General features: G+C 43.0%; 1 protein-coding gene across 4 annotated transcripts in view; it reads right to left on the minus strand.

Annotated features, from left to right (window-relative positions):
- Window positions 1-26,596, minus strand: part of nhsl1b (NHS-like 1b) — a 164,292-nt gene that overhangs the window by 67,961 nt on the left and 69,735 nt on the right. For 2 of the 4 annotated variants that reach the window (XM_071413151.1, XM_071413146.1), the window contains exon 1: window positions 17,311-18,699. The exons of the other annotated variants lie outside the window; for them this stretch is intronic. In XM_071413151.1, the coding sequence (XP_071269252.1) occupies window positions 17,311-17,557 (247 nt within the window). In that variant the 5' untranslated portion in view covers window positions 17,558-18,699. Of the gene's footprint in view, window positions 1-17,310; window positions 18,700-26,596 lie in introns of those variants that run through there. 4 annotated transcript variants of the gene reach the window in all.

Genomic DNA, 26,596 nt, shown 5'->3' on the forward strand with positions numbered 1-26,596 from the left:
ATGTCAAAATGTTGTGTCCTATTTTGTAAAGAAGTGTGTGTGTGTGTGTGTGTGTGTGTGTGTGTGTTCACACAGAAAATGTCACATGAGATTTGTCCTGTGAGAAAAAGGTCCTGTGTGTGTGTCAATCCCACGGTGGCGCAGGTTGCATGTTGTGATACGTCTGCCAGTACCAGGTGCTGTCCATTACCGTCTGATTCGTGTGTGTGAGAGGGCTCTTCTGCATGAGCGAGTGTGTGAAATGAGAATTCCACAAAAAACACAACCCTGAAAATAACCCACCGCTACAAATACACAAACTTGGAACAGACCAACAAACACACCAGTAAAAATGTACCACGAATGAGACATAATTTTCCAAAATGGAAACTGAACAGGGGTCTGCTCAAACCTTCAAAATTGCATCCTCCTTGAAAGTGATCACTGATCTGACATGGCTGAATGGGGGAAAGGCAATAGGTTTGGAGGTGTGGAAATCTCTTTTCTAATCCAATCATGTACAGATCAGTGGTTCACTAAAGGAATGGAGGAAGCAAGAATGCATTAAAGACAGTCCAACAGCCTATATTTCTAGCTGATCGTCACAACATCTAACTCTGGTCATTTCCATGTAAAAGGATCCATGAGCAGCAACATAGGAAGTTCATAGGAGCATGTCAAATTGGGTGTCAAATGAAAGCTAAGAGTATATATATATACTTTTTTGAATTAAGGCATATAAAAAAAATCTACAATTTTCCATCCTAAAAATGAGGAATAAGTAAAGGCTTTGATTTCTGGATAAACAGATGGAAAAGGGGTCTTAGAAAACATCTACCAGAAAGTCTTAAAAGGTATCAGAAATACATCAAAACAACAATGTTGAAGTAAAGACCACTGGCAACTAATATCAACACATATATTCAGTGTCTAATAAATGTTTCTGCCTTCTGTAAGTTTAAGAAACATTGCCTTGTGCCTTGATATTTCATTACCAAAAATCTACACATCTTCAAGATATTTTCTAATTTCTCTCCCTCATAAGGGAGGATAATGAAAGTTCACAGAGCCTACAAGTAAAGGTAGACCTATCAATTAATTAGTGTTTTTCAGAGAAATCGGTAAATGGAATTTCCGCAATTGAACTGGTTACATAGAAATCATAGTAGTCACAAACCACAGTTGGGTTCACAAGTTTGGACAGCACAGTACAGCAAAGTAGTATACAGTTCAGCACAATACAGTATAGTACACAGAGCACACTAGAGTTGAGTACACTATAATGTATTGTGCTCTGTACTCTACTCAGGAGGCTGCTGAGGGCTCATAATAAAATGGCTGGAATTGAGTAAATGAAATGGCATCAAACATGTGTTTGATGTATTTGATGCCATTTCACCGTTTCAACTCCAACCATTATCATGAGCCCGTCCTTCCCAATTAAGGTGCCACCAATTTCCTGTGACTCTATTATACTGTGACTCTATTATACTTTACTTTGAGGTCCAAATTTGTGAAACATAGACGTCTACTATTTGTTCAGATTTGGTCCGTTGTCTTGTTTGGGGGCAGAGCTCATTAAATGAATAGCCAGTGTGTAGAATAATACCCAAATATGCAAAGGAGGATATTGTACATTTCTACCGTTGTGTTCCTATTTAGGATACATCACCATGAAGAGAATGACCTTCATATCCATCATGACGCATTTCTGTGCAGTACAGATCAGGAATGACATTCATTTACCGCAATTCTGTTACCAGGTGTAAATCCACTTCACTTACTGTAGTTCAATAACCAAAATAGATTTTTTCAAAGTCTGTCACGTCATATATGACACACCATTATATCTGGCAGACATCGTCAAATCTTAATTCTGAGTTTTGGAAAACATGGACACAAAAACGTTGCATCTGCACAGTTCTTCCAGTAAATGTGTTTTTGTACAATTTTCTGTGTAAATTGTTAAAAGTAGTCCTTGTGTATAGAGTTGTATGATTTGTTAAACTTTGAAATCAATGTTTTTTGTTTGGCAGCGCAATTCCGTTACTGTGGAATTGCCCATCTTCCGTTACTGTGGAATTGCCCCTCTTCCAATGGCCCTGTATAACAACAATAATTACCATGTCCCTATCTCAGACGTCTGTATTGTACTGTACAGTACTGTACCAGAATGCACATTCACAGATAAAACGTACAGTGTAGTATTTCTGTAGGGAACAATGTGAAATGATAACACTAATACACACAGATAAGAGATGAGCTAGTAAGTAAAGTAAGTAGCCTTGCACGAGGCTTAGCTGGGCTAGCTGTAGCTGACATTTAGCTGCTTAACTGATATAGCGCTCTGGTTAGTAACATAACTTGTCACACAAAGAGACAGTACCTGGCATTGGTAGGATTTATCTGAACAGTTCTCTCTTGAAATTGACATTTTATCTCAAAGAGGCTAACCTAGATAAATAAAGATTAAATCAAGAGAATTAATAGATAATCATAGAGGATTTATCATCTCAGTAAACCTGAATAAACCTACATAATGTCATCCATGTTGTATGACATCATCAGGTCAGACATCCTGTCTTTACAGGCAGGTATAATCCTCTGACACCTATAGATGTGGGATCTTCATTTGACCACCCTGTTGCAGGAGAACTTGTAGTGTATTTGAGGTTTGAAAAGGCTTCTTTTGTTATTTTCCATGTAAAAGGACCCATGAGCAGCAACATAGGAAGTTCATAGGAGCATGTTTAAATCTGAGAAGCTACCGAAGAAAGGGTGGAAAATAGCCCATGTCAATATACAGTGGGGAGAACAAGTATTTGATACACTGCCGATTTTGCAGGTTTTCCTACTTACAAAGCATGTAGAGGTCTGTAATTTTTATCATAGGTACACTTCAACTGTGAGAGACGGAATCTAAAACAAAAATCCCGAAAATCACATTGTATGATTTTTAAGTAATTAATTAGCATTTTATTGCATGACATAAGTATTTGATACATCAGAAAAGCAGAACTTAATATTTGGTACAGAATCCTTTGTTTGCAATTACAGAGATCATACGTTTCCTGTAGTTCTTGACCAGGTTTGCACACACTGCAGCAGGGATTTTGGCCCACTCCTCCATACAGACCTTCTCCAGATCCTTCAGGTTTCGGGGCTGTCGCTGGGCAATACGGACTTTCAGCTCCCTCCAAAGATTTTCTATTGGGTTCAGGTCTGGAGACTGGCTAGGCCACTCCAGGACCTTGAGATACTTCTTACGGAGCCACTCCTTAGTTGCCCTGGCTGTGTGTTTCGGGTCGTTGTCATGCTGGAAGACCCAGCCACGACCCATCATCAATGCTCTTACTGAGGGAAGGAGGTTGTTGGCTAAGATCTCGCAATACATGACCCCATCCATCCTCCCCTCAATACGGTGCAGTCGTCCTGTCCCCTTTGCAGAAAAGCATCCCCAAAGAATGATGTTTCCACCTCCATGCTTCACGGTTGGGATGGTGTTCTTGGGGTTGTACTCATACTTCTTCTTCCTCCAAACACGGCGAGTGGAGTTTAGACCAAAAAGCTCTATTTTTGAATCATCAGACCACATGACCTTCTCCCATTCCTCCTCTGGATCATCCAGATGGTCATTGGCAAACTTCAGACGGGCCTGGACATGCGCCTGCTTGAGCAGGGGGACCTTGTGTGCGCTGCAGGATTTTAATCCATGACGGCGTAGTGTGTTACTAATGGTTTTCTTTGAGACTGTGGTCCCAGCTCTCTTCAGGTCATTGACCAGGTCCTGCCGTGTAGTTCTGGGCTGATCCCTCACCTTCCTCATGATCATTGATGCCCCACGAGGTGAGATCTTGCATGGAGCCCCAGACCGAGGGTGATTGACCATCATCTTGAACTTCTTCTATTTTCTTCTATTTTCTAATAATTGCGCCAACAGTTGTTGCCTTCTCACCAAGCTGCTTGCCTATTGTCCTGTAGCCCATCCCAGCCTTGTGCAGGTCTACAATTTTATCCCTGATGTCCTTACACAGCTCTCTGGTCTTGGCCATTGTGGAGAGGTTGGAGTCTGTTTGATTGAGTGTGTAGACAGGTGTCTTTTATACAGGTAACGAGTTCAAACAGGTGCAGTTAATACAGGTAATGAGTGGAGAACAGGAGGGCTTCTTAAAGAAAAACTAACAGGTCTGTGAGAGCCGGAATTCTTACTGGTTGGTAGGTGATCAAATACTTATGTCATGCAATAAAATGCTAATTAATTACTTAAAAATCATACAATGTGATTTTCTGGATTTTTGTTTTAGATTCCGTCTCTCACAGTTGAAGTGTACCTATGATAAAAATTACAGACCTCTACATGCTTTGTAAGTAGGAAAACCTGCAAAATCGGCAGTGTATCAAATACTTGTTCTCCCCACTGTATATGTAGCATTAGAAATAAGGTTAATGAAATCAATAACTTGTTAATATCAGATAACATTCATATATTAGCCATTTCTGATTCTCACTTAGAAAATTCATTTGATGATACAGCAGTAGCAATACAAGGATATAACATTAATAGAAGAGACAGGAATGCGTATGGGGAAGATGTTTATACATACAGTGCCTTCAGAAAGTATTCAGACCCCTTGACTTTTTCCACATTTTTTTAGGTTACAGCCTTATTCTAAAATATATTAAAAATCTTTTTTTTTCTCCTCACCAATCTACACACAATACCCCATAATGACAAAGCAAAAACAGGTTTTTAGAAATGTTTGCAAATGTATTAAAAATAAAAAACAGAAATATATTATTTGCATAAATATTCAGACACTTTGCTATGAGACTCGAAACTGAGCTCCGGTGCATCCTGTTTCCATTGATCATCCTTGAGATTGTTTTTTAGAAATGTATGCTAATTTATAAATAATTAAAAACAGGAATATTACATTTACATAAGTATTCAGACCCATTACTCAATACTTTGCTGAAGCACCTTTGGCAGCGATTACAGCCTCAAGCCTTCTTGAGTATGACTACAAGCTTGGCACACCTGTATTTGGGGAGTTTCTCCCATTCTTCTCTGCAGATCCTTTCAAGCTCTTTCAGGTTGGATGGGGAGGATTGTTACACAGCTCTTTTCAGGTCTCTCCAGAGATGTTAGATCGGGTTCAAGTCTGGGCTCTGGCTGGGCCACTCAAGGACATTCAGAGACTTGTCCCAAAGCCACTCCTGCGTTGTCTTGGCTGTGTGCTTAGGGTCGTTGTCCTGTTGGAAAGTGACCCTTCGCCCCAGTCTGATTTCCTGAGTGCTCTAGAGCAGGTTTTCATCAAGGATCTCTCTGTACTTTGCTCCATTCATCTTTGCCTCGATCCTGACTAGTCTCGCAGTTCCTGCCGCTGAAAAACATCCCCACAGCATGATGCTGCCACCACCATGCTTCATTGTAGGGATGGTGCCAGGTTTCCTCCAAACATGATGCTTGGCATTCAGGCCAAAGAGTTTAATCATAGTTCGAGTCTTGGTTTCTTCAGACCAGAAAATATTGTTTATAATGGCCTGAGAGTCTTTAGCTGCCTTTTGGCAAACTTCAAGCGGGCTGTCAGGTGCTTTTTACTGAGGAGTGGCTTTTTACTGAGGAGTCTGGCCACTCTACCATAAAGCCTGATTGGTGGAGTGCTGCAGAGATGGTTGTCCTTCTGGAAGGTTCTCCCATCTCAACAGACGAACTCCAGAGCTCTGTCAGAGTGACCATCGGGTTCTTGGTCACCTCTCTAACCAAGGCCCTTCTCTTCTCCCCCAATTGCTCAGTTTGGCCGGGTGGCCAGCTCTAAGAAGAGTCTTGGTGGTTCCAAACTTCTTCAATTTAAGAATGATGGAGGCCACTGTGTTCTTGGGGACCTTCAATGCTGCATACATTTTTTAGTAGCCTTCCCCAGATCTGTGCCTCAACACAATCCTGTCTCGGAGCTCTATGGACAATTCCTTCGACCTCATGGCTTGGTTTTTGCTCTGACATGCACTGTCAACTGTGAAACATTATATAGACAGGTGTGTTCCTTTCCAAATCATGTCCAATCAATTGAATTTACCACAGGTGGCCTCCAAATCAAGTTGTAGAAACATCTCAAGGATGATCAACGGAAACAGGATCCACTGGAGCTCAATTTCGAGTCTCATAGCAAAGGGTCTGAATACTTATGTAAATAATATATTTTTTAAACATTTTTAATACATTTGCAATCATTTCTAAAAACCCGTTTCGCTTTGTCATTATGGGGTATTGTGTGTAGATTGCTGAGGATCTTTATTTATTTCATCCATTTTAGAAAAAGTTTAACCTTACAAAATGTGGAAAAAGTCAAGGGCTCTGAATACTTTACGATGGCACTAATATATATACCAATGCTATTTCTCTGTAAACAAACTGACAGACTTTCAGCATGCTTATAGAGAAGGGCACTCAACATGTACTGCACTGACACAAATGAATAAAGTTTGGTTGAAAGAAATTGATAATAAGAAGAGTGGGAGCTGTATTGTTAGATTTCACTGCAGCCTTTGATATTATTGACCAGAACCTGTTGATGAGAAAACATGTTTTATAGCTTTTCAACCTCTGCCATATCGTGGATTCAGAGCCATCGATCTAATAGAACTCAGAGGGTTTTCTTTAATGGAAGCTTCTCTAATGTCAAACATCTTGGGCATGGTGTACCGCAGGGCAGCTCTCTAGGACCTCTGCTCTTTTCTATTTTTACCAATGACCTGCCACTGGCATTAAATAAAGACTGTGTCCATGTATGCTGATGATTCAACCATTTATGTGTCAGCAACCACAGCTAATGAAGTCACGGAAATCCTTAACAAGGAGTTGCTGTCTGTTTTGGAATGGGTGGCCAATAATAAACATCACTAAAGCTAAGAGCATTGTATTTGGTACAAATAATTCCTTAAGTCCTAGACCACAGCTGAATCTGGTAATGAATGGTGTGGCTGTTGAATAAGTTGAGGAGAGTAAATTACTTGGTGTTACCTTCGATTGTAAACTGTCATGGTCAAAACATATAGATTCAATGGTAATAAATATTGGGAGAGGTCTGTCCATAAAAAAGAAGCTTTTTTGACACCACACTCTAAAAAGCAAGTCCTACAGGCTCTAGTTTTGTCTTATCTTGATAACTGTCCAGTCATGTGGTCAAGTGCTGCAAAGAAAGACCTAGTTAAGCTGCAGCTGGCCCAGAACAGAGCGGCATGTTTTGCTCTTCATTGTAATCAGAGGGCTAATATAAATACTATCTATGCCAGTCTCTCTTGGCTAAGAGACGAGGAGAGACTGACTGCATCACTTATTTTTATAATAAACATTAATGTGTTGAAAATTCCAAATTTGTTTGCATAGTCAACTTACACACAGCTCTGACACACACACTTACCCCACCAGACATGCCACCAGGGGTCTTTTCACAGTCCCCAAATCGAGAACAAATTCAAGAAAGCGTACAGTATTATATAGAGTCATTATTGCATGGAACTCTCATATTAACTCATATAACTCTCATATCGCTCAAATGAACAGCAAACCTGGCTTAAAAAAAACAGATAAAGCAACACCTCACGGTATAATGCCTCTCCCCTATTTGACCTAGATATTTAGTGTGTATGTATTGCTATGTAGACTGTGTGTGCCATTTTTAAATGTATGTGGTTCTGTCCTTGAGCAGTTCTTGTCTATTAATGTTCTGTATTATGTCATGTTTCATGTTTTGTGTGGACCCCAGGAACTTTTGCAACAGCTAATGGGGATCCTAATAAAATACCAAATACCAAACATAAGCCTATTCCCCTATCCCCTTTATCACAATGTTGATGATCCTCTTTCAGGTCCGAGTCATGGCGTCCATGGATACATCCCATAATACCAAGATAAGAGGATGCCAGGGAGCAGACAATAAGATGTGGAGTTATGATTATGAAAAGGTGCCCTGTTACGTAAGTTGAGTGTAATTCTAGCAAATGGCTCAGGGGAAAGCTTCAGTTTGGTTCAAATGGGAGTAACGCTCTTAAATGACAGATAACAGTTGAGCCATCATGGTCTGTGGGAGCTTAGGGCTTTGAAATGTCACATAGGACCAATCCAGGAACTGCTGGAGAGGTTAAAACTGAGAGGGTTGACTTACCTGAATATGATCCCCAGTCAGTCATCATTATCAGCACATAGAAGAGGCAGAAAGAGAGAAAGAGAGGTCGTTAAAGACCATGTATACTCAGCCAGCATCAGTAATATAATACAATACGGCATATGACAGCCCCGTTATAATTTAGTCAGAAGAGGAAAGCCTTATCAAATTGCACTGTGACTATGTGTGTGTGTGACTGTGTGTGTGTGTGTGTGTGTGTGTGTGTGTGTTTTGGTCCTAGGTCTCGAGCCACAGTGGCAGATGGCACACGTCTATCTCTTAATGACAGCTCAGTCTTGTAACATCAGAGCTAGGCCAGGAGTAGTGGGCCAATGTTGTCTCACTATTGCTGAGTTCTGTTAATCTGGAATTACAGGACAACTGGGCTTGGGCCACAGACCCCAAAATGTGTGTGTACTGTATGTGTGTGTGTGTGTGTGTGTACATGTACTGTATGTGTGTGCACGCACATGTGCTTGTCTGTCCAAAACCAAAAGACAATTATGAGGGCATCATCACAAGCCTCTCAGGAGTTACAGCAGATCACTCCAACATAGAATATGAACCTAAATACCTTTCATATCCCACTTATAACCTTTCATAACATGGTAGGACCCAATTCTGGTTTGGCATGTTTATTTGGGTTAATGTGCTGTGCTATCCCAAATCACCGTTCATTCAGATTGGTAAACCCAAACATTGACACACTTGCAAATCCCATATTAGCCTTGCGGCTAACATGGTACTGTAAAACCCATATTACGATTTACATAGAAAACTCATATTACTAAAAGGAAAAGGAGATTTGACTGGCTAACATGGAGAAGCTATGGGACTGGTCTTGTCTTTATTCTGGCTTGGTCCCTCCCAGGATGATGCACCAGACAGATATTGGCTTTTGGAGCCTGAGTGTTCAATCCTTCTGTACAAGATCCCTCTCTACTGAACATGTCCGGTCCTTGATTGGTTCATTAGTGAAGTCCAGTAAAGCAAGTTGGTATTCAATGTAAATGATTGAGGTGATTGGTTTGTCCATGTCCAGTGAAAGTGGGAACATGGTGGCTATGGGAGTGATAAGGACAGTGATAAGGACAGTGAAGAGTTAGGCCTAATGGACAGATAAGAGATGAGCTGAAAGTATATGGGACAACACTATCAGCTCACTGTCGCCACCTACAGGCCCCTGGCATAATGACACTTGGTAATTTCTATCCTATTTGGAAAAACAGCTGACTTAGTGCTCTCAACCTATGTTAACGTAAGAAAGTGTGCAAAACATTAGGCCATGTGTTATAATGTGTAACAATAAAAACTAATAGCATAGATACGACATCTACATAATATGTCCTGGATATAGCTAGGCTCCTTTCATTATTCTGAGTTTTAGTTCATTCAACCTTCCCTGGTGCATCCAATGACAACAAGGGTGTGTCTCTCCGGCTCTGATTGGCTGAGTGAGTTCACAATAGGGAGATCACACGGAACAGCACCAGAACTCTCCGCTTCGCTGTCTGCACCGCCTCCTACCACTGCCATGGCAACCAAGGAAAACATCCAACCGATCACCGGTGGCAACCGCGCTGTAATTGCTGCTTTGCAAACAGCAGCCCAGAGCCAGTCATTAGGAGCTATATATACACACACACAGGCCCGGTGCGTGGCAGCCTATAGGGCTTTAACTGGTCTGGCAGGGAAGCTGGAGTCACTGCCAGATGTTATATATAAGTACACTTATTCTGACTGAAAAATATAGTTTTTTTTGTTGTTTTTTTTCTGTCGAGATGCGCTTTTAAAGGGATTGTGCGAGATTGTGGCAATTAAGCCACTTTTCGACCAACGTAGTCAGATGGAACTCATGGATACCATTTTTATGTCTCTGAATGCAGTTTGAAGGAAGTTTCTAACTAGCGTTAGCGCAATTGCTAACTAGCGTTACTTGTTCCTGTAGACTTCTAGTCATTATGCTACTGCTAGTTAACAATGTCTTGCGAAACATACCGTTATGAATATAACTACTGGTCCCTGAAGGAGGATCTTCAGTACCGCTCTTCAGCAAGCCCAAATCCCCTGACGCTCGGGGCCCAAATATGTTATACCTCGTTGCCTCCTTCAGGGAACAGTAGTTATATTCATAACTGTACGTTCCCCTTCAGTCAGTCACACGGTATAACATACTATGGGGACATACAATCATGCCCCAAGCCAGCTCAGAGGATACCAAACTAAGAGGTCCACGGCAGCCCAAGCACACACAAGTTCAACCAGCTCCAAAAACGGGTTACAGAAGCCACCTTTTTTCCTAATACTTACCCGAGAAGCCTGTCAGAGCCCCATATAGGGAACCAAACCTGCTGCAACTTGGCTATGCGCAAAAGTCCATAGACCCCACGGTTCCAAGAAAAATACTTTCTTGCGAGCCTGAAATGTCAGAACTCGTACAAGGAACCTCAAGTCCAAAACAACAGAACACCTGTCATGACAAGCGCTGCATAGAATCAACCAGAGTCAATGAACCATGGCAGCCTGAGACTCAAACCCACAGGAAACCTGCTGTAACCTGGAAACTGTGTACTCGCACGCTGCCACGGCAGCCCGAGGCTCAAACACACAGGACACTGTGGTAACCCTGATAATGCACACTAATTGATGCTGCACCCCCAGGCAACTGTGGTAACCAGGGTAAATGTGCGACCTGCGCACTGCCTAACACCCACTCCCAGACCCAGACATTAGGGCTGGGTGATACGGTCAAAATATATCACAGTATTTTTTTTTTTTAAATTGGACGGTATGACGGTATTTTTAGTTTTTGAATAATAAAAGTTGTACATTTGCTTTATGAGTAGTGAGTGATCCTGGGGTATCAACACATACAGTGGGGAGAACAAGTATTTGATACACTGCCGATTTTGCAGGTTTTCCTACTTACAAAGCATGTAGAGGTCTGTAATTTTTATCATAGGTACACTTCAACTGTGAGAGACAGAATCTAAAACAAATATCCAGAAAATCACATTGTATGATTTTTAAGTAATTAATTTGCATTTTATTGCATGAAATAAGTATTTGATACATCAGAAAAGCAGAACTTAATATTTGGTACAGAAACCTTTGTTTGCAATTACAGAGATCATACATTTCCTGTAGTTCTTGACCAGGTTTGCACACACTGCAGCAGGGATTTTGGCCCACTCCTCCATACAGACCTTCTCCAGATCCTTCAGGTTTGGGGGCTGTCGCTGGGCAATACGGACTTTCAGCTAACTCCAAAGATTTTATATTGGGTTCAGGTCTGGAGACTGGCTAGGCCACTCCAGGACCTTGAGATGCTTCTTACGGAGCCACTCCTTAGTTGCCCTGGCTGTGTGTTTCGGGTCGTTGTCATGCTGGAAGACCCAGCCACGACCCATCTTCAATGCTCTTACTGAGGGAAGGAGGTTGTTGGCCAAGATCTCGCGATAAATGGCCCCATCCATCCTCCCCTCAATACGGTGCAGTCGCCCTGTCCCCTTTGCAGAAAAGCATCCCCAAAGAATGATGTTTCCACCTCCATGCTTCACGGTTGAGATGGTGTTCTTGGGGTTGTACTCATCCTTCTTCTTCCTCCAAACACGGCGAGTGGAGTTTAGACCAAAAAGCTATATTTTTGTCTCATCAGACCACATGACCTTCTCCCATTCCTCCTCTGGATCATCCAGATGGTCATTGGCAAACTTCAGACGGTCCTGGACATGCGCTGGCTTGAGCAGAGGGACCTTGCGTGCGCTGCAGGATTTTAATCCATGACGGCGTAGTGTGTTACTAATGGTTTTCTTTGAGACTGTGGTCCCAGCTCTCTTCAGGTCATTGACCAGGTCCTGCCGTGTAGTTCTGGGCTGATCCCTCACCTTCCTCATGATCATTGATGCCCCACGAGGTGAGATCTTGCATGGAGCCCCAGACCAAGGGTGATTGACCGTCATCTTGAACTTCTTCCATTTTCTAATAATTGCGCCAACAGTTGTTGCCTTCTCACCAAGCTGCTTGCCTATTGTCCTGTAGTCCATCCTAGCCTTGTGCAGGTCTACAATTTTATCCCTGATGTCCTTACACAGCTCTCTGGTCTTGGCCATTGTGGAGAGGTTGGAGTCTGTTTGATTGAGTGTGTGGACAGGTGTCTTTTATATAGGTATCGAGTTCAAACAGGTGCAGTTAATACAGGTAATGAGTGGGGAACAGGAGGGCGTCTTAAAGAAAAACTAACAGGTCTGTGAGAGCCGGAAATCTTACTGGTTGGTAGGTGATCAAATACTTATGTCATGCAATAAAATGCAAATTAATTACTTAAAAATCATACAATGTGATTTTCTGGATTTTTGTTTTAGATTCCGTCTCTCACAGTTGAAGTGTACCTGTGATAAAAATTACAGACCTCTACATGCTTTGTAAGTAGGAAAACCTGCAAAATCGGCAGTGTATCAAATACTTGTTCTCCCCACTGTACATTCTAAGTGATTTCAATGAGTCTTTCTCCATTCTGATTGTTTTTTACTCTTCAATTCAATTTGAACCAAAACACATTTCAGCACTACATTTCCTGCACTTAATTGCAGTGGTGGAAAATGTACACAATTGTCATACTTGAGTAAAAGTAAAGATACGTTAATCAGAGGTGGGACCAAGTCATTGTTTTACAAGTCACAAGTCTCAAGTCTTGGCACTCAAGTTCCAAGTCATAAATGCTTTAAAAATATATTTTTTACTTTCCAAATAAACTATATTTCCATGGAAATACATGGGTAGCCATAAGAAAGCCCCCCCCTCCCAATAGCGATCGACGATCGAGGATCGCAATCGGGCGATGTAGGCTTGTACACAATCGCCCAACCTTAACACACACACTGTGTGTGTGGTTACAGTAGGCTAACGTATGTCAATTGCTTTAGGAACAGCAGTAACATCAGGCAGGATTTAGGCTACCAACTGCCTAACCAGTTGTAGCTAATCTTGGGTGCAATGATCACGTTCCCGCACTGACTGACTGTGTGGAGGCTCATTGATTTAACGTTACGTTAGCCAACATGCTACACTAAACCATTTACACTAGCAAAGTTATGAATGATATACCTGTCGGCTTTATTAGCCATGACTTAGCGTTCTTTGTGCAGCTTCAAATGTCGAACAAAGTTGGAAGTTCTTGCGCCTCCATCTGTCATTTTCTTCCTGCATGTGTTGCAAGTTGCAATCCGTTGTTTGTTGATACAGCGTAGTCTTTATATCCGAAAATAATAATTTTGAGTATCATCTTTCCAAGGGCTCCATCTGAATTCACCCGCCAACGTTCCTCTGCACTGCCACGCACAACTTTTTCTCAGCTGGCAAAATTTGATTGGCTGCTGTCCGATTCAAACTGTAATCCGTAAAATCAAGAGTTGATGCGATGCACACTTTTTTTAAGAGCACACTTTTTATATTTGGGCTTGGGGAGGGTATCAAGTCAGTTCGAGTCAAAAGGCTCAAGTCCAAGTTAAGTCACGAGTCATTGGTGTTAAAGTCAAAGTCGAGTTGCAAGTCATCTTATTTGTGACTCGAGTCTGACTTGAGTCCAAGTCATGTGACTCGAGTCTACACCTCTGACGTTAATAGAAAATGACTCAAGTAAAAGTGAAAGTCACCCACTAAAATACTACTTGTAAAAGTCTAAAAGTATTTGGTTTTCAATATACTCAAGTATCAAAAGTAAATGTAATTGATAAAATGTACTTAAGTATTCAAATTCCTTATATTAAGCAAACCAGATGGCACCATTTTCTTTTTCTTTTTTTAAATGTATGGATAGCCAGGTCCACACTACAACACTCAGACATAATTTACAAACAAAGCATTTGTGTTTAGTGAGTTCTCAGATCAGAGGCAGATGACCAGGGATGTTTTCTTGACAAGTGTGTGAATTGGACCATTTTCCCATCCTGCTAAACATTCAAAATGTAATGAGTACTTTTCGGTGTCAGGGAAAATGTATGGAGTAAAAAGTACAGTATTATCTTTTGGAATGTAGTGAAGTAAAAGTTGTCAAAAATAAAAATAGTATAGTAAAGTACAGATACCAAAAAAAAAAACTTTACTTCTTATGGCTGCAATCCCGGTAACGGGATCGATATGACAAAACAAAAAAGAAAAAGTGCAGGGCGCCAAATTCAAAAAACAGAAATCTCATAATTAAAATTCCTCAGACATTCATGTGTCTTATATCATTTTAAATAGAATATTGTTGTTAATCCCACCAATGCTAGGATTAGCCCCCTTGTTAGCCTCTGGAATGAAGTAACTCGCCAGCTTTCCATCCATCGGCGGTTTGCTAACAAGCCACACGTCCATCCTCCATAACCTCTACATTCATGAACTCGCCATAACCTGGTAGCACCAACTTGGCTGAATGAGGGGAATCCCAGATCGCCTTTAGTTCATTGGCAAAATCTTTAAACGTGTAAGCGACACTTCATCGCTGCACGGACAGGAGATAAATACCTTCCCCCAAACCTGAAGGAACTCTGCTGTGGGGGAGAAGACGGCCAATCCACCGCCAGGTGATCTGCAGCCCTATGACACAGCTCCATCAAAGGCGCATTAACCACCAATGGTTCACTCTCCCCCACCGAATCCAAAGCCGGGACTTTGGGCTGCCCGGACTGATGTCATCCGATTCGCACTGAAAACTCTCTATAGCCAAGTAGGGAAGACCTTTCGCCAGCAGCCACAATCTTTCTCACAGTCAGCCCAACGCAAGTTGAAACCAAAAACCGATACCAAGACCCAAAACTCACACACCTGGTGTCCCAGGTCTAAAATCAGTACCTGATTAGAGGGGAACAATGAAAAAATGCTTTGGAACTGGCTTCGTGATCCAGGTGAGTTTGAGGGACCTAGGGGGACGAGTACGTTCTACCCACTAACAGACACCTAAGTTGGAGCCGAATCTCATAGTCTTCGTGTGCTTTAAAAGTTAATAATTTGCGTGACAAGTTCTTCCTTCAGGCGAGCTGAAGAGCAAAGAATTAAGGAAACGAATGCGAGCCCCGGAATTATAACCAGGCAGGCGGGGCTTCTGAGGGCGGGCTAGGCATCCATTGGTCCATTGGGCGCAATTTCAGTTTTCAGGTGAATAAGATTGGTCTTTGACTCCTCATAGTATGTTATACCGAGTGACCGAATGAAAAGGGGACTACCTTCAACTTTCTTCAAACTGCACACAGACATAAAAAAAGGTATCCATGAGTTCATCTGACTCTGGGTAAGTAGAAACAGGGTTTATTGCCAAATCTCACCTCATCCCTTTAAGATTAGTGACTAGTTACAACAACAAAATATTTGTAGCAAACAGAGCGAGCAGTAGCGCGAATGAGAGCCACAAGCGCACAGCCACCACTTGCTCATCATCTCCCTTCTACAGTGTAGTGGTGCGCATCAGTTATATTTCAGATGGCGCCAACATCATTTAATTTTCATGCATTTGAGTAAAATGTAGTTTAAAAAAAATCACAAAAATTGAGCTTCTCACAGTTGTTTTACAAAAACAAATCGACCCATATAACCAACATGATATCCTGTTATGTTTTATTGTTTCCTTAAATCAATGAACAATAAGCTTTGCGTCTTTCCCAATGGGATTTACCACAGTATCATTGACTAATCAGGACTCCCCTCTAAGACCGTGAAACATTCAATAGAGAATAAATCAGACTAAATATCTAAATCGCTAATAATCAATACTCTCTAGATTATGAAAATGGAAAACTATGACCACTAGCTTGGCAAAGCTTTTCTGAGAATAGCGATGAGAAAATACACAACAAAAAGATCACAGATGAAATATGGAAAAGGGAGCCAGATCAAGGTGGACACCAAAAGTTGGATAACGTTACGTAAGAGATCAAACCAGAGGAACAATATGTATACAGACACAGATCTGAAGATGACAAGATCGCTGCAGATATCTACACGCATGCACACGTGCACAAACACACAGAGCTTAATTGTGTTATTCCTCTACCCGTCTGTCTGGTTGAAGAGTTGACTGAAGGCCATGCCAGTATTTTGGGATGCCCTGACCAGGTCAGTGTTAATGGTGGCTGGTGCACATTAACACAATAGTGCAGTGCTGGTGTTTTTCCATCAGCAGGTGATGGCAAGGGTTGAGTTACAACCAATGTACCCAACGACTCACTGACAACAATGACCTCACGCGCACACACACATTCACGTACGCAGTGTAACAGTATGTGCGACACGCAAGAAGCTAATGAACTGATAATATCGTCAATCAGGATAAACTACACTGGTAGAACTATAAATAGATGTCATGCTTACCTCACCCCAGAAAACCTATTCTCTGACATAACAAATCAATAACATATTGATAAATATGAATGAGACAATAATATCAATATTCTACAATGTAGAACTAGCCTGTGCTCTTTGTCTCTCTGCTCAATAATGTGGAAAACACTATGTTACACTCTCACAAACAGTCTCTCTCTCCCTCCCTGGCACAGGACCACGCGCTCAGATCACCACCAGCCTATGACATCACCAGCCCATGACATCACCCACTTCCGGAAAGTCACATTACTATCACACAATCTTCTATCCTCGTGGGGACCTTAAATCTATTTCCATTAAAATGTACTTTTTCCCTAACCATAAACCTACCCCTACCCCTTTACCTTAATTCTAGCCCTAAACTTAAATTGTAACCCTAACCTCTAGCTTAAAATAGCTTTTTTCCCCCATGTTTTACTATCCTTGTGGGGACTTTACAAGGATAGAAGAACCAACCCGCACGCGCACACACACACACTGCACTTTGACCCCCTGTGGCAAAGAGGCAGGCAATAATGGGCCGTAAGAAGACAGTGACCCACTTCTCTGTCTCCACATGTAAACAACTATCTCCTTCACTTCCTGATGCTAGTACAGAGGAAGGCAGAGGGAGATAATGGAAATCTATTCAAATGAGGTAGAGTCAAAGTAGAGAGATGCAGACTACATACAAACAGACTGGGGATTTTGGCCAGTGGCCACTGATATGTGAAAGGGCTGGACAGGTTTCCACCATGTCATTTAAGACTTGTCATGTCCCGATATTGGTGCCAACATGGCGGATGGTTTGCCACCCTTCAGGTCTCACCTGTTCTTGTGCGATGCTGCGGCTCATACACCCAGTCTTCATCATCTTCTGCCTCCCCTGGGTGCAGGTGTGTGTGTGAGCGGGAATGTGTGTGGAAGTGTGTGTGCAGCTCTGACTGGCTGCGGAAGATGCGTCGGGTCTGTCTAGATAGAGAGGATACACTCAGCCAGCTCAGAGCTCTGGAGAGACCCCCTGGCTTCTCCTTCCGATCCTTACGGAAAGACCCCGAACTCCTGTCCCTCCTCATCCTCACTCTGGGAGACAAAAAAATACTTTGAAAAGAAACAAAAATAGAGGCTGAATCCAAAGTCCCACATCCAAAGTGGAGCTGTAGAAGGAACAATCTAATTCAAAGTCAATTTCCCTATATGTGATAGTAAAAGGTCATTTGACATGACAGTTTCTTCCTGCTGTCTTCTTCTCCAGTAGTTCCACAGTCCTGCTTCCCAATCATATCTCAACAAATTCGCTCCATTTCATTCTTCTATCATTGAGCCAAACAAGATAAACTCCTCCCTTACTCTCGTCCTTTGTGTTTCAAAATCCAGGGCGCACTTCCCAAATCCAAAGAGGCAATTAGGCAATCCAACGATCTGGAAAAACACTGCTCCTGCTCTCCAACACACACACACACACACACGCCGGTAAAGACGAAGGTATTCCTCTGGGGTGTAACAGGGCAGGGCGAGACTTCCTGGTCACGTTTGGGTTTAAATCACAACAACAAGCCAACGGTCCTCCAGCGGTTTATCAGTGTTTCAGTTTATCTGTGTATACCAGCTGACACTCAGGCCGACAGCCAGCAGACGAAGGGTTATGCAGTTTCAGCATCCTCCAATCCATTCCCAGGTCCCAGGCTGATTTGCTTAAAACACACACACACACACACACTCACAGAGACCTTTTGTCGCACGTCATACGCTGACTCACGCCACTCCGCCAGAAGTGATGTCACTGCATGTGGGTTCCAGAGGATTGTGTGTAGTCACTCGTTCTTCTTCTTCTCCAGGTCAGGGGTGGCACAATAAGGTGTGTGTGGCGTCAACACACTCCTTGGCATCTTGGTCTGCTATATTTACATTCATCAGGCATGGAGAGAGTAGCTCAGGTGGCGAGAGAGCGATATCTAAGAACAGTTGCAACCGTTGAGACCTCTTATCTGTTCTACTCCCACATGGCCAGAGAGAGAGAGAGAAAGGAGGGAGCGAGACAGACCGAGGGATTCACTCACCTGCTGCCCACACAGACAGAGAGAGAGGGAAAGGGTGGACGAAGGCTAGCTTGGCGAACCGTCTGGAGTTACTGTGTGAGACGGCAAGGGTCATCCAGACGTTCTGCTCCACTGGTAGTCCTTCTGTGTATGTACTGTGTGTGTTCTGAAGGGCTGGGACTCTGTGTGTTTGTGGGGTTAGAATTACACCCAACCCCAGCCACTCGGCTGAAACACGAGAAGGCCCATCCCTCTCTCCTTCTTTCCCTCCCTCGCTCCACTTTGATCTCTGATCTGTGGCCCTCCCCTCGCTCGCCGGCATGGCAACCATAGGGGCTGGAGGGAGGGCTCTCCACCTCTCCACTCCTTTCATCCACCGCTCTCCTCTTTCCAGTTCTCTCCCTCCCTCTCTGTCTGTGTTGTCCCCTGAGGTCTAGAGTCTAGGGCATGTAGCTCACAGAAACACACAGTCTTACCATCAACCAAACAGGTTGAGCAGACAGTGTACACAGTGCCCTAAAGACACAAACATCAGAGAAGCAGAGAAGAAACAGAGAAGGTACAGAAAAACAACAGAGAAGCAGAGAAGAAACAGAGAAGGTACAGAAAAACAACAGAGAAGCAGAGAAGAAACAGAGAAGGTACAGAAAAACAACAGGTGCATTTTGAAGTTTGACAGCCTGGCTGACACAGCATAATTTATCAACCCTGTCCACAGTGGCCTGTCTTTACAGGATATTAGTGTAAGCTGACAAGTAAGAGAGGCATCATGGAGGGTTGTTTGTGGTCACACATGGGTGGGAAAGCCACACCTCCCAGTAGTTTTTGTTGTGTGACTACCAAGGAGGGACCACAAACAAACCACGGAGCCGGGGTGTGTATGAGGCGGTTCAAGGGCCCTTCTCCCTCCAAGGTACCCACACTGTTCCTCCAACACCACAATGAGCTCCCAGGAGAAGGGCGAGGCAGGGTTGTTCTTCTCTCCATGGAGTAACTGAATCCCCCAGTCACAGCCCTCACTGCGGTACCACCCTCCTAGGACACACACCCTCGTGGGGTGTCTTCTCCATGCAACTCCAGTGTCGGGTTGTCCCAGCCTACCCTGTACTAACTCTCAGAGAGATAGATAACACCACGTAATGTTACCCCTCCTCCCCTCTGTCCTTGCTCCCCTTTTCATTTTCCCACAGTGAAAAGAATCTATGGTGCCAGCACTTCTGATGTACACATATTGACTGACCTGGGACAACTAATCCCTGGCAGTTTGCTGCGTGCTACACGACTGGGTCCTGGTTTACCTGATAAAACACTAGCAATAACACCACCTCCTTTCTCTCTGGCAAACACACTCACACAAGCTGGTGTTATAACACGCACGTAGGACTGCGCACACACACACACACACACACACACACACACACACACACACTGCTTGCTGAGTGTGTGAACCTTTGTCCCCATCGGTGAAACCAAAGGCCAGTCACACTCCTTTAATAATTAACCAGCCCTGCTCTCCCACAGCGCTGGGATGAAGGGATGGAAGGATAAAAGATGGATGTCTTGAAAGTGTACCGATGCATACTAAAGAAATACACAGGCCTGTGGAAGTTCAGATACAAACCTATTCTACTCTCCCTAGCCTCTATTTCTGAATGGGAGTGAACCACAAACACTTTTTTAGTGTCCACTAGTCCAGAGCAGCTGAGCAGAGCACTGTGAAAAGGAGATTCAATGCGCTCAAAATTAGCTCTGGGATAGCTGTGTTGAGCCTAGGTGTCCTATAGGTTAAGTGATGCTGACTGAAGTGTTCGTGTATAGGCTGAGAGACCGTTGAGGAGAGTATTGATTTCACCTCAAACACAGAGAGCTGTTTTAAGCAAAGTGCTGTTTGACCCCCAAGGGAGGTGAAAGGTCGGTGTATAAAGGTCAACTTTATTCCTGCTTCATCCCCTGACCCCCTCCCCCAAACAGACATTCCCCAAAAGCTGAACTGAACCCCCCCCCCATATAGAATTTTAAAAACCACTGAACAGTGACTGAACAAAACAAATTATGAACCAGGAGAGTGGAGGAAATACATTAGCACAAAAAAATATTGAATATCCGTCTCAGTCAGTGGGTCAGCTTCCAGATGCTAGCAGCTATGTTACCGTCTCAGTCAGTGGGTCAGCTTCCAGACGCTAGCAGCTACGTTACCGTCTCAGTCAGCGGGTCAGCTTCCAGACGCTAGCAGCTACGTTACCGTCTCAGTCAGTTCGTCAGCTTCCAGATGCTAGCAGCTATGTTACCATCTCAGTCAGTGGGTCAGCTTCCAGACGCTAGCAGCTACGTTACCGTCTCAGTCAGTTCGTCAGCTTCCAGATGCTAGCAGCTATGTTACCGTCTCAGTCAGCGGGTCAGCTTCCAGACGCTAGCAGCTACGTTACCGTCTCAGTCAGTTCGTCAGCTTCCAGATGCTAGCAGCTATGTTACCATCTCAGTCAGTGGGTCAGCTTCCAGACGCTAGCAGCTACGTTACCGTCTCAGTCAGTTCGTCAGCTTCCAGATGCTAGCAGCTATGTTACCGTCTCAGTCAGTTCGTCAGCTTCCAGATGCTAGCAGCTATGTTACCATCTCAGTCAGCGGGTCAGCTTCCAGACGCTAGCAGCTACGTTACCGTCTCAGTCAGTTCGTCAGCTTCCAGATGCTAGCAGCTATGTTACCGTCTCAGTCAGTGGGGCAGCTTCCAGACGCTAGCAGCTACGTTATAGAGTAGTATCATGTTGGTGGGTCCTGCATGTAAACACATGCACCATCAGGGGGGTGTAATGATGCTTAGAGGAATGCTAGCTGGTGACCCCCAACATGTTGTTGTGAAGCCCTACTCCCTCTCTGGCCCGGTCGGAACATTCCACACATACACACCACAGGGACAGCTGAGGGGTGGAGGGAAGAGGAGAGAAACGGAGGGAAAGGACAGGAACTTTGGCTGGTATAAGTACAGAAACATACTTCTCTTAAACCACACTCACACCCTGTGGCAGTGAGAAACCATTGGCATGACTCTGGGTAGGTGTCTAGGTGATGAGAGCACCAGGGTCTGATTGCCTGGTAACCAGACATCAGTGGAGAGCGCATGCCATTAATATATGCGACCATTACACAACATACAGTACATGTGTAAATCTTCAGAAAGTCAGCCTACGCCTGCAGTGAAATGACCATGGCTGTGCATTACACAGTGTTGGAGTCAATTCCATTTTAGAAAGTGACTAACTTCTTATTCAGGAACTGAAAAATCAGGTAGTGCCAACAAGGGCTGTGGCGGTCATGTCGTTTTGTCAGCCGGTGATTGTCAAGCAAAATATACTATGAGACTGCAGGTCTCACGGTAATTGACCCTTAATTAACATAAACACATTTAGCATCTCCTGGCTTCCAAGCATTAGCATACAAGCCACTGATGCAGACCTTTGGAACATCTACATTTTAAAAAGTCTAATAAATCCATGTAATATAGCCTACACCATCACAATAAGTCCATTATTTATTTTAGACAGGTCTAAACAAACATGATATGAAGAAAATTTATATTTTAGATGAACAGAACATACTCTGAGTTGTCCTGTTAGGTCCTGATCTGGCTATGCCATATGGCTGTGGGCGACACTAGTTCATTTAGCAGACAAGATTTAGGCCAAACGAAAATCAAAAGCACTAGCCCATGTCAATATACTATCCCTCATAGTACAAAAGTTGACCTATTCTATTCCGTGAGAGAAATAAATATTCAAGCATAGTCTGGGACAGTTATGAAATGCAATAGATCCCAAATTAATACAACCACTAGCATCAAAAAAAAGTTTAAAAGCAATGTGTCGGATGCAACAGATCAGAAATGTTATCTTAAAATGTTGATAAACTATTAGGCTATTCACATAAGCGCAGAAATGCACACACGGCAGTAGGCTATAAGCCTGAATGTTCCATAATGCAATCAATTAGCAGGAAAACACCATTCTCAAAAGTGACTGCAAATGTGATTATGCATGTAATGCTTTTATTATAAAGGTGCATTTTTATGGTGAAAATGATCTTCCCCAAACTTGAAACTCACGCGCTGCTTATGTATGCCAGTTAAGCTCTACACCTTTTGTAAAGCAGATTAATGTGTTTAATTTTAAGAAGTTATTTGGCCACTTTAGTTATGATACAAACCTGATACAAACCTACTACGATTTGAAAAAGATCGCAAAAAAACAGCATGCACTGTTTCTTGCCTTACTGCATAAGCTGGGGATCATTTCTATTCCGCAACAAAGCCTCCTTCACTCACGCCGCCAAACTTACCCTAGTAAAACTGACTATCCTACCGATCCTCGACTTCGGCGATGTCATCTACAAAATAGCTTCCAACACTCTACTCAGCAAACTGGATGCAGTTTATCACAGTGCCATTCGTTTTGTTACTAAAGCACCTTATACGACCCACCACTGCGACCTGTATGCCCTAGTCGGCTGGCCCTCGCTACATGTTCGTCGTCAGACCCACTGGCTCCAGGTCATCTACAAGGCTATGCTAGGTAAAGTGCCGCCTTATCTCAGTTCACTGGTCACGATGGCTACACCCACCCGCAGCACGCGCTCCAGCAGGTGTATCTCACTGATCATCCCTAAAGCTAAAACCTCATTTGGACGCCTTTCCTTCCAGTTCTCTGCTGCCTGCGACTGGAACGAATTGCAAAAATCTCTGAAGTTGGAGACTTTTATCTCCCTCAACAACTTTAAAAATCTGCTATCCGAGCAGCTAACCGATCGCTGCAGCTGTACATAGTCCATCTGTAAACTACCCACCCAATTTACCTACCTCACCCCCCATACTGCTTTTATTTATTTACTTTTCTGCTCTTTTGCACACCAGTATCTCTTCTTGCACATGATCATCTGATGATTTATCACTCCAGTGTTAATCTGCTAAATTGTAATTATTCGATTTATTGCCTACCTCATGCCTTTTGCACACATTGTATATAGATTCTCTTTTTTTCTACCATGTTATTGACTTGTTTATTGTTTACTCCATGTGTAACTCTGTGTTGTCTGTTCACACTGCTATGCTTTATCTTGGCCAGGTCGCAGTTGCAAATGAGAACTTGTTCTCAACTAGCCTACCTGGTTAAATAAAGGTGAAATAAAAAAAATAAAAAAAAATCACAAGTGATAGGCTAATAATGTCACCCATCAGACTATTCCTTATTTAATGTTGTCTTCACATATACTAAATTATATATGACATAAGTCTGGATTTAGAATGGATCATTATCATGCACCTGTCTCGGGAACAGGGGCAGCGGGAAAAAATACATGTAATCTATGCACTTAAATAGCAAATGGAAGATGCTTTTCCCGTGGTTCATTTTCACGCTAGTCAGGTAGACTATACTCCTGTTTTAAAGAGAAGCAATGTGCTTAATATTAGGAAAGTTGAGAAAAAAATATAGTAGGCCTAGCCTATAGAAAGTTGATGGGATCCTCCTATTTTTAATAGAGGCCATCACTGGTGTTTTATCACACAATTGCATAGCCTACAGAAATGTTGTGCAACGTGAGCTCATGGGCTCTCATGAAGTGTTTGATTCGATTTTTGAATACATTTGCATTGACGTCAGAGTGATTAGAGGGACAATAGAGCGCTGAGTATCAGGCAGTTAGCAAGTTTGGTAGGCTACTAATGACCATCAGCAGCATAAAGGTTAGAGAAGCCTAATTAAAGTGACTAAACTGTCACCTGGAATTTGATTGCCATCATGAATCGTGACCGCCGGTGTGGCGGTAATACGGTCACCGTAACAGCCCTAGTGCCAACCTCCATTCCACAGTAAGTGGAGCTGCACACTGTGCTGGCCACAGAAATAACATTTTAATGAATGCTCTAAATACAGGGGGTTAGGAGACGCCATAAAGGAAGAGTTTTATTAGTCTCCATCCCAAGGGGTTTATAAGTGTGTGTGTGCGTGAGTGTGTTTTCACGTATGTGGTTGAGTGTGTACTATCTAAATTGGGTGGTGGCTTGAAGGCCACATGGAGCACTCTTAATGGTCTAGGAGGAGGTGTTGGTATTTTGGTGGTATTTTGATAGAAAGGGTAGAGGCCGGGGACCAGGGTACTACTCCCTCTTTCTCACAGTTTGTATTGGGTTTAGTTATCCGTTTGTATGGAATGATGAAGGGAGGGGAGCATCTGTGACATGAGGGCAACATTAACAATTTTAATGAACACATTTTTCTCTTCTGTAATTTCTCTCCCTCCATCCCTGCCCCCCCCCTCTCTCCCTCCATCCATCCAACCCTGACCCCCAATCTCTCTCTCCCTCAATCCAGAGTTGGCCAGAACCTGTCTAATCAAGACTATCACATTTCTATAAAACCGAAAAGCGTCCAGCTCTTTAAAACACAACAAGGACAACACAGCTTTAACAGGAGAAAATCAGAGCGTCATGGAAAATAGTAGACAGTATAGACTGGAGAATGGGAAGGCCTTAATGAGACTGCGGTATTGGAGAAGGAAGAGGAACTCAAGAGAGAAAAAGATTGAGAAGCGAGAGGAGTGAGAATAAGGCGAGGTGGAAAATCCTCTCATCTCTCCTGGACAAGCATGACAAAACCATCTTCAACAGCAGCCTAACAGACTGACCCCCATGACCTCTGACCTTCCTTCTGAACACGAGTACTAACCTTAACTTTCATCACAGGAGGCTCCCCCCCTCCCCTTCCTCTGTATCTGCCACCCCCCCATCTCTCCTTCCATCTTTCTACTTGCTTTCTCCTTCCCTCCATTTCTCAACATATCTATCCCCCACTCCTTGCCCTTGGAGAGCAGGTGTAAGCCAAAGCAGGTTCCTGTAGAATGCAGTGAGGTCAGCATGTTGTATTACAGGGTACAGGAGTAAAGCTATACACATGGTGAAGAGAGACAGAGAGAGTCACATGTATCCTCGTATTCATCCTCTGCTGTGTCAAATGTGTCACTACTCCACACGCGTCCATTGACAGATCCTGGATCAGCTGTGACAGCTCTGCCACGTCTCAACTGAACAAGGCTCATAACCCTCTAGGTCTATCATCTAGTTATCTGGTATGCAAGTCATTATATATAAACTCAGCAAAAAAAGAAAAGTCCCTTTTTCAGGACCCTGTCTTTCGAAGATAATTCATAAAAATCAAAATAACTTCACAGATCTTCATTGTAAATGGTTTAACCTTTTGTCAATAGGGGGAGCTGTTAGCATAATTTTTTTTTTTACATTTCCAAATTAAACTGCCTCGTACTCAATTCTTGCTCGTACAATATGCATATTATTATTACTATTGGATAGAAAACAATCTCTAGTTTCTAAAACCGTTTGAATTATGTCTGTGGGTGAACCAGAACTCTTTCTACAGCGAAACTCATGACAGGACATGCGAAGCTCTGAAAAATAGTCTCTGATCTCGGATCAGTTTAAAACTCTGTGTGTGCCCTATGGCTTGACATGAACTGCACCCGCCTTCCCCTGGATGTCAGTAACCAATGAGAAGTGGAATGGTGTCTCTACGTGTTTGTCAGAGTTTTTAAAAGGGAATGGAGTGAGATGTCCCTTCTTTTGGACGCTCGCCAGGACGCAAGGGAGGACATCAGAATCGCATGCTCAAAAGCTCTCGTTATTGATCAAAGATATATCCGTCTGTGATTTAATTCGATATAGGTGTTAGAAACATCATAACGAAGTTATTTGAAACCGATTTATATCAGTTTATGCGAGTATATTGCTATTTTTCTGAATTTCCTTAGTATTGCGTTTGAGGATTTGGGCATGTGTGTGCCGTGTAGCTATCGTTAGCTGCTAGTTCCGAAGTTGAGGAGGTCGTTTTACAACAAAGCAACGATTATTTTGGACAAAGGACACATTGCCCAAGATACTGATGGAAGCTCGTCCAAAAGTAAGAGTTATTTATGATTTTATTCTGTATTTATGTGGAAAAATGTAAACGCAGTTGTCAGCCATTTTTTGCGGCACTAGTCTGGCTGTAACTCACAATGTATGTCTAGTAACGTAAA

The sequence above is a fragment of the Salvelinus alpinus genome, chromosome 8 (genome assembly GCF_045679555.1).
Source record: "Salvelinus alpinus chromosome 8, SLU_Salpinus.1, whole genome shotgun sequence".
Lineage (NCBI taxonomy): Eukaryota > Metazoa > Chordata > Actinopteri > Salmoniformes > Salmonidae > Salvelinus > Salvelinus alpinus.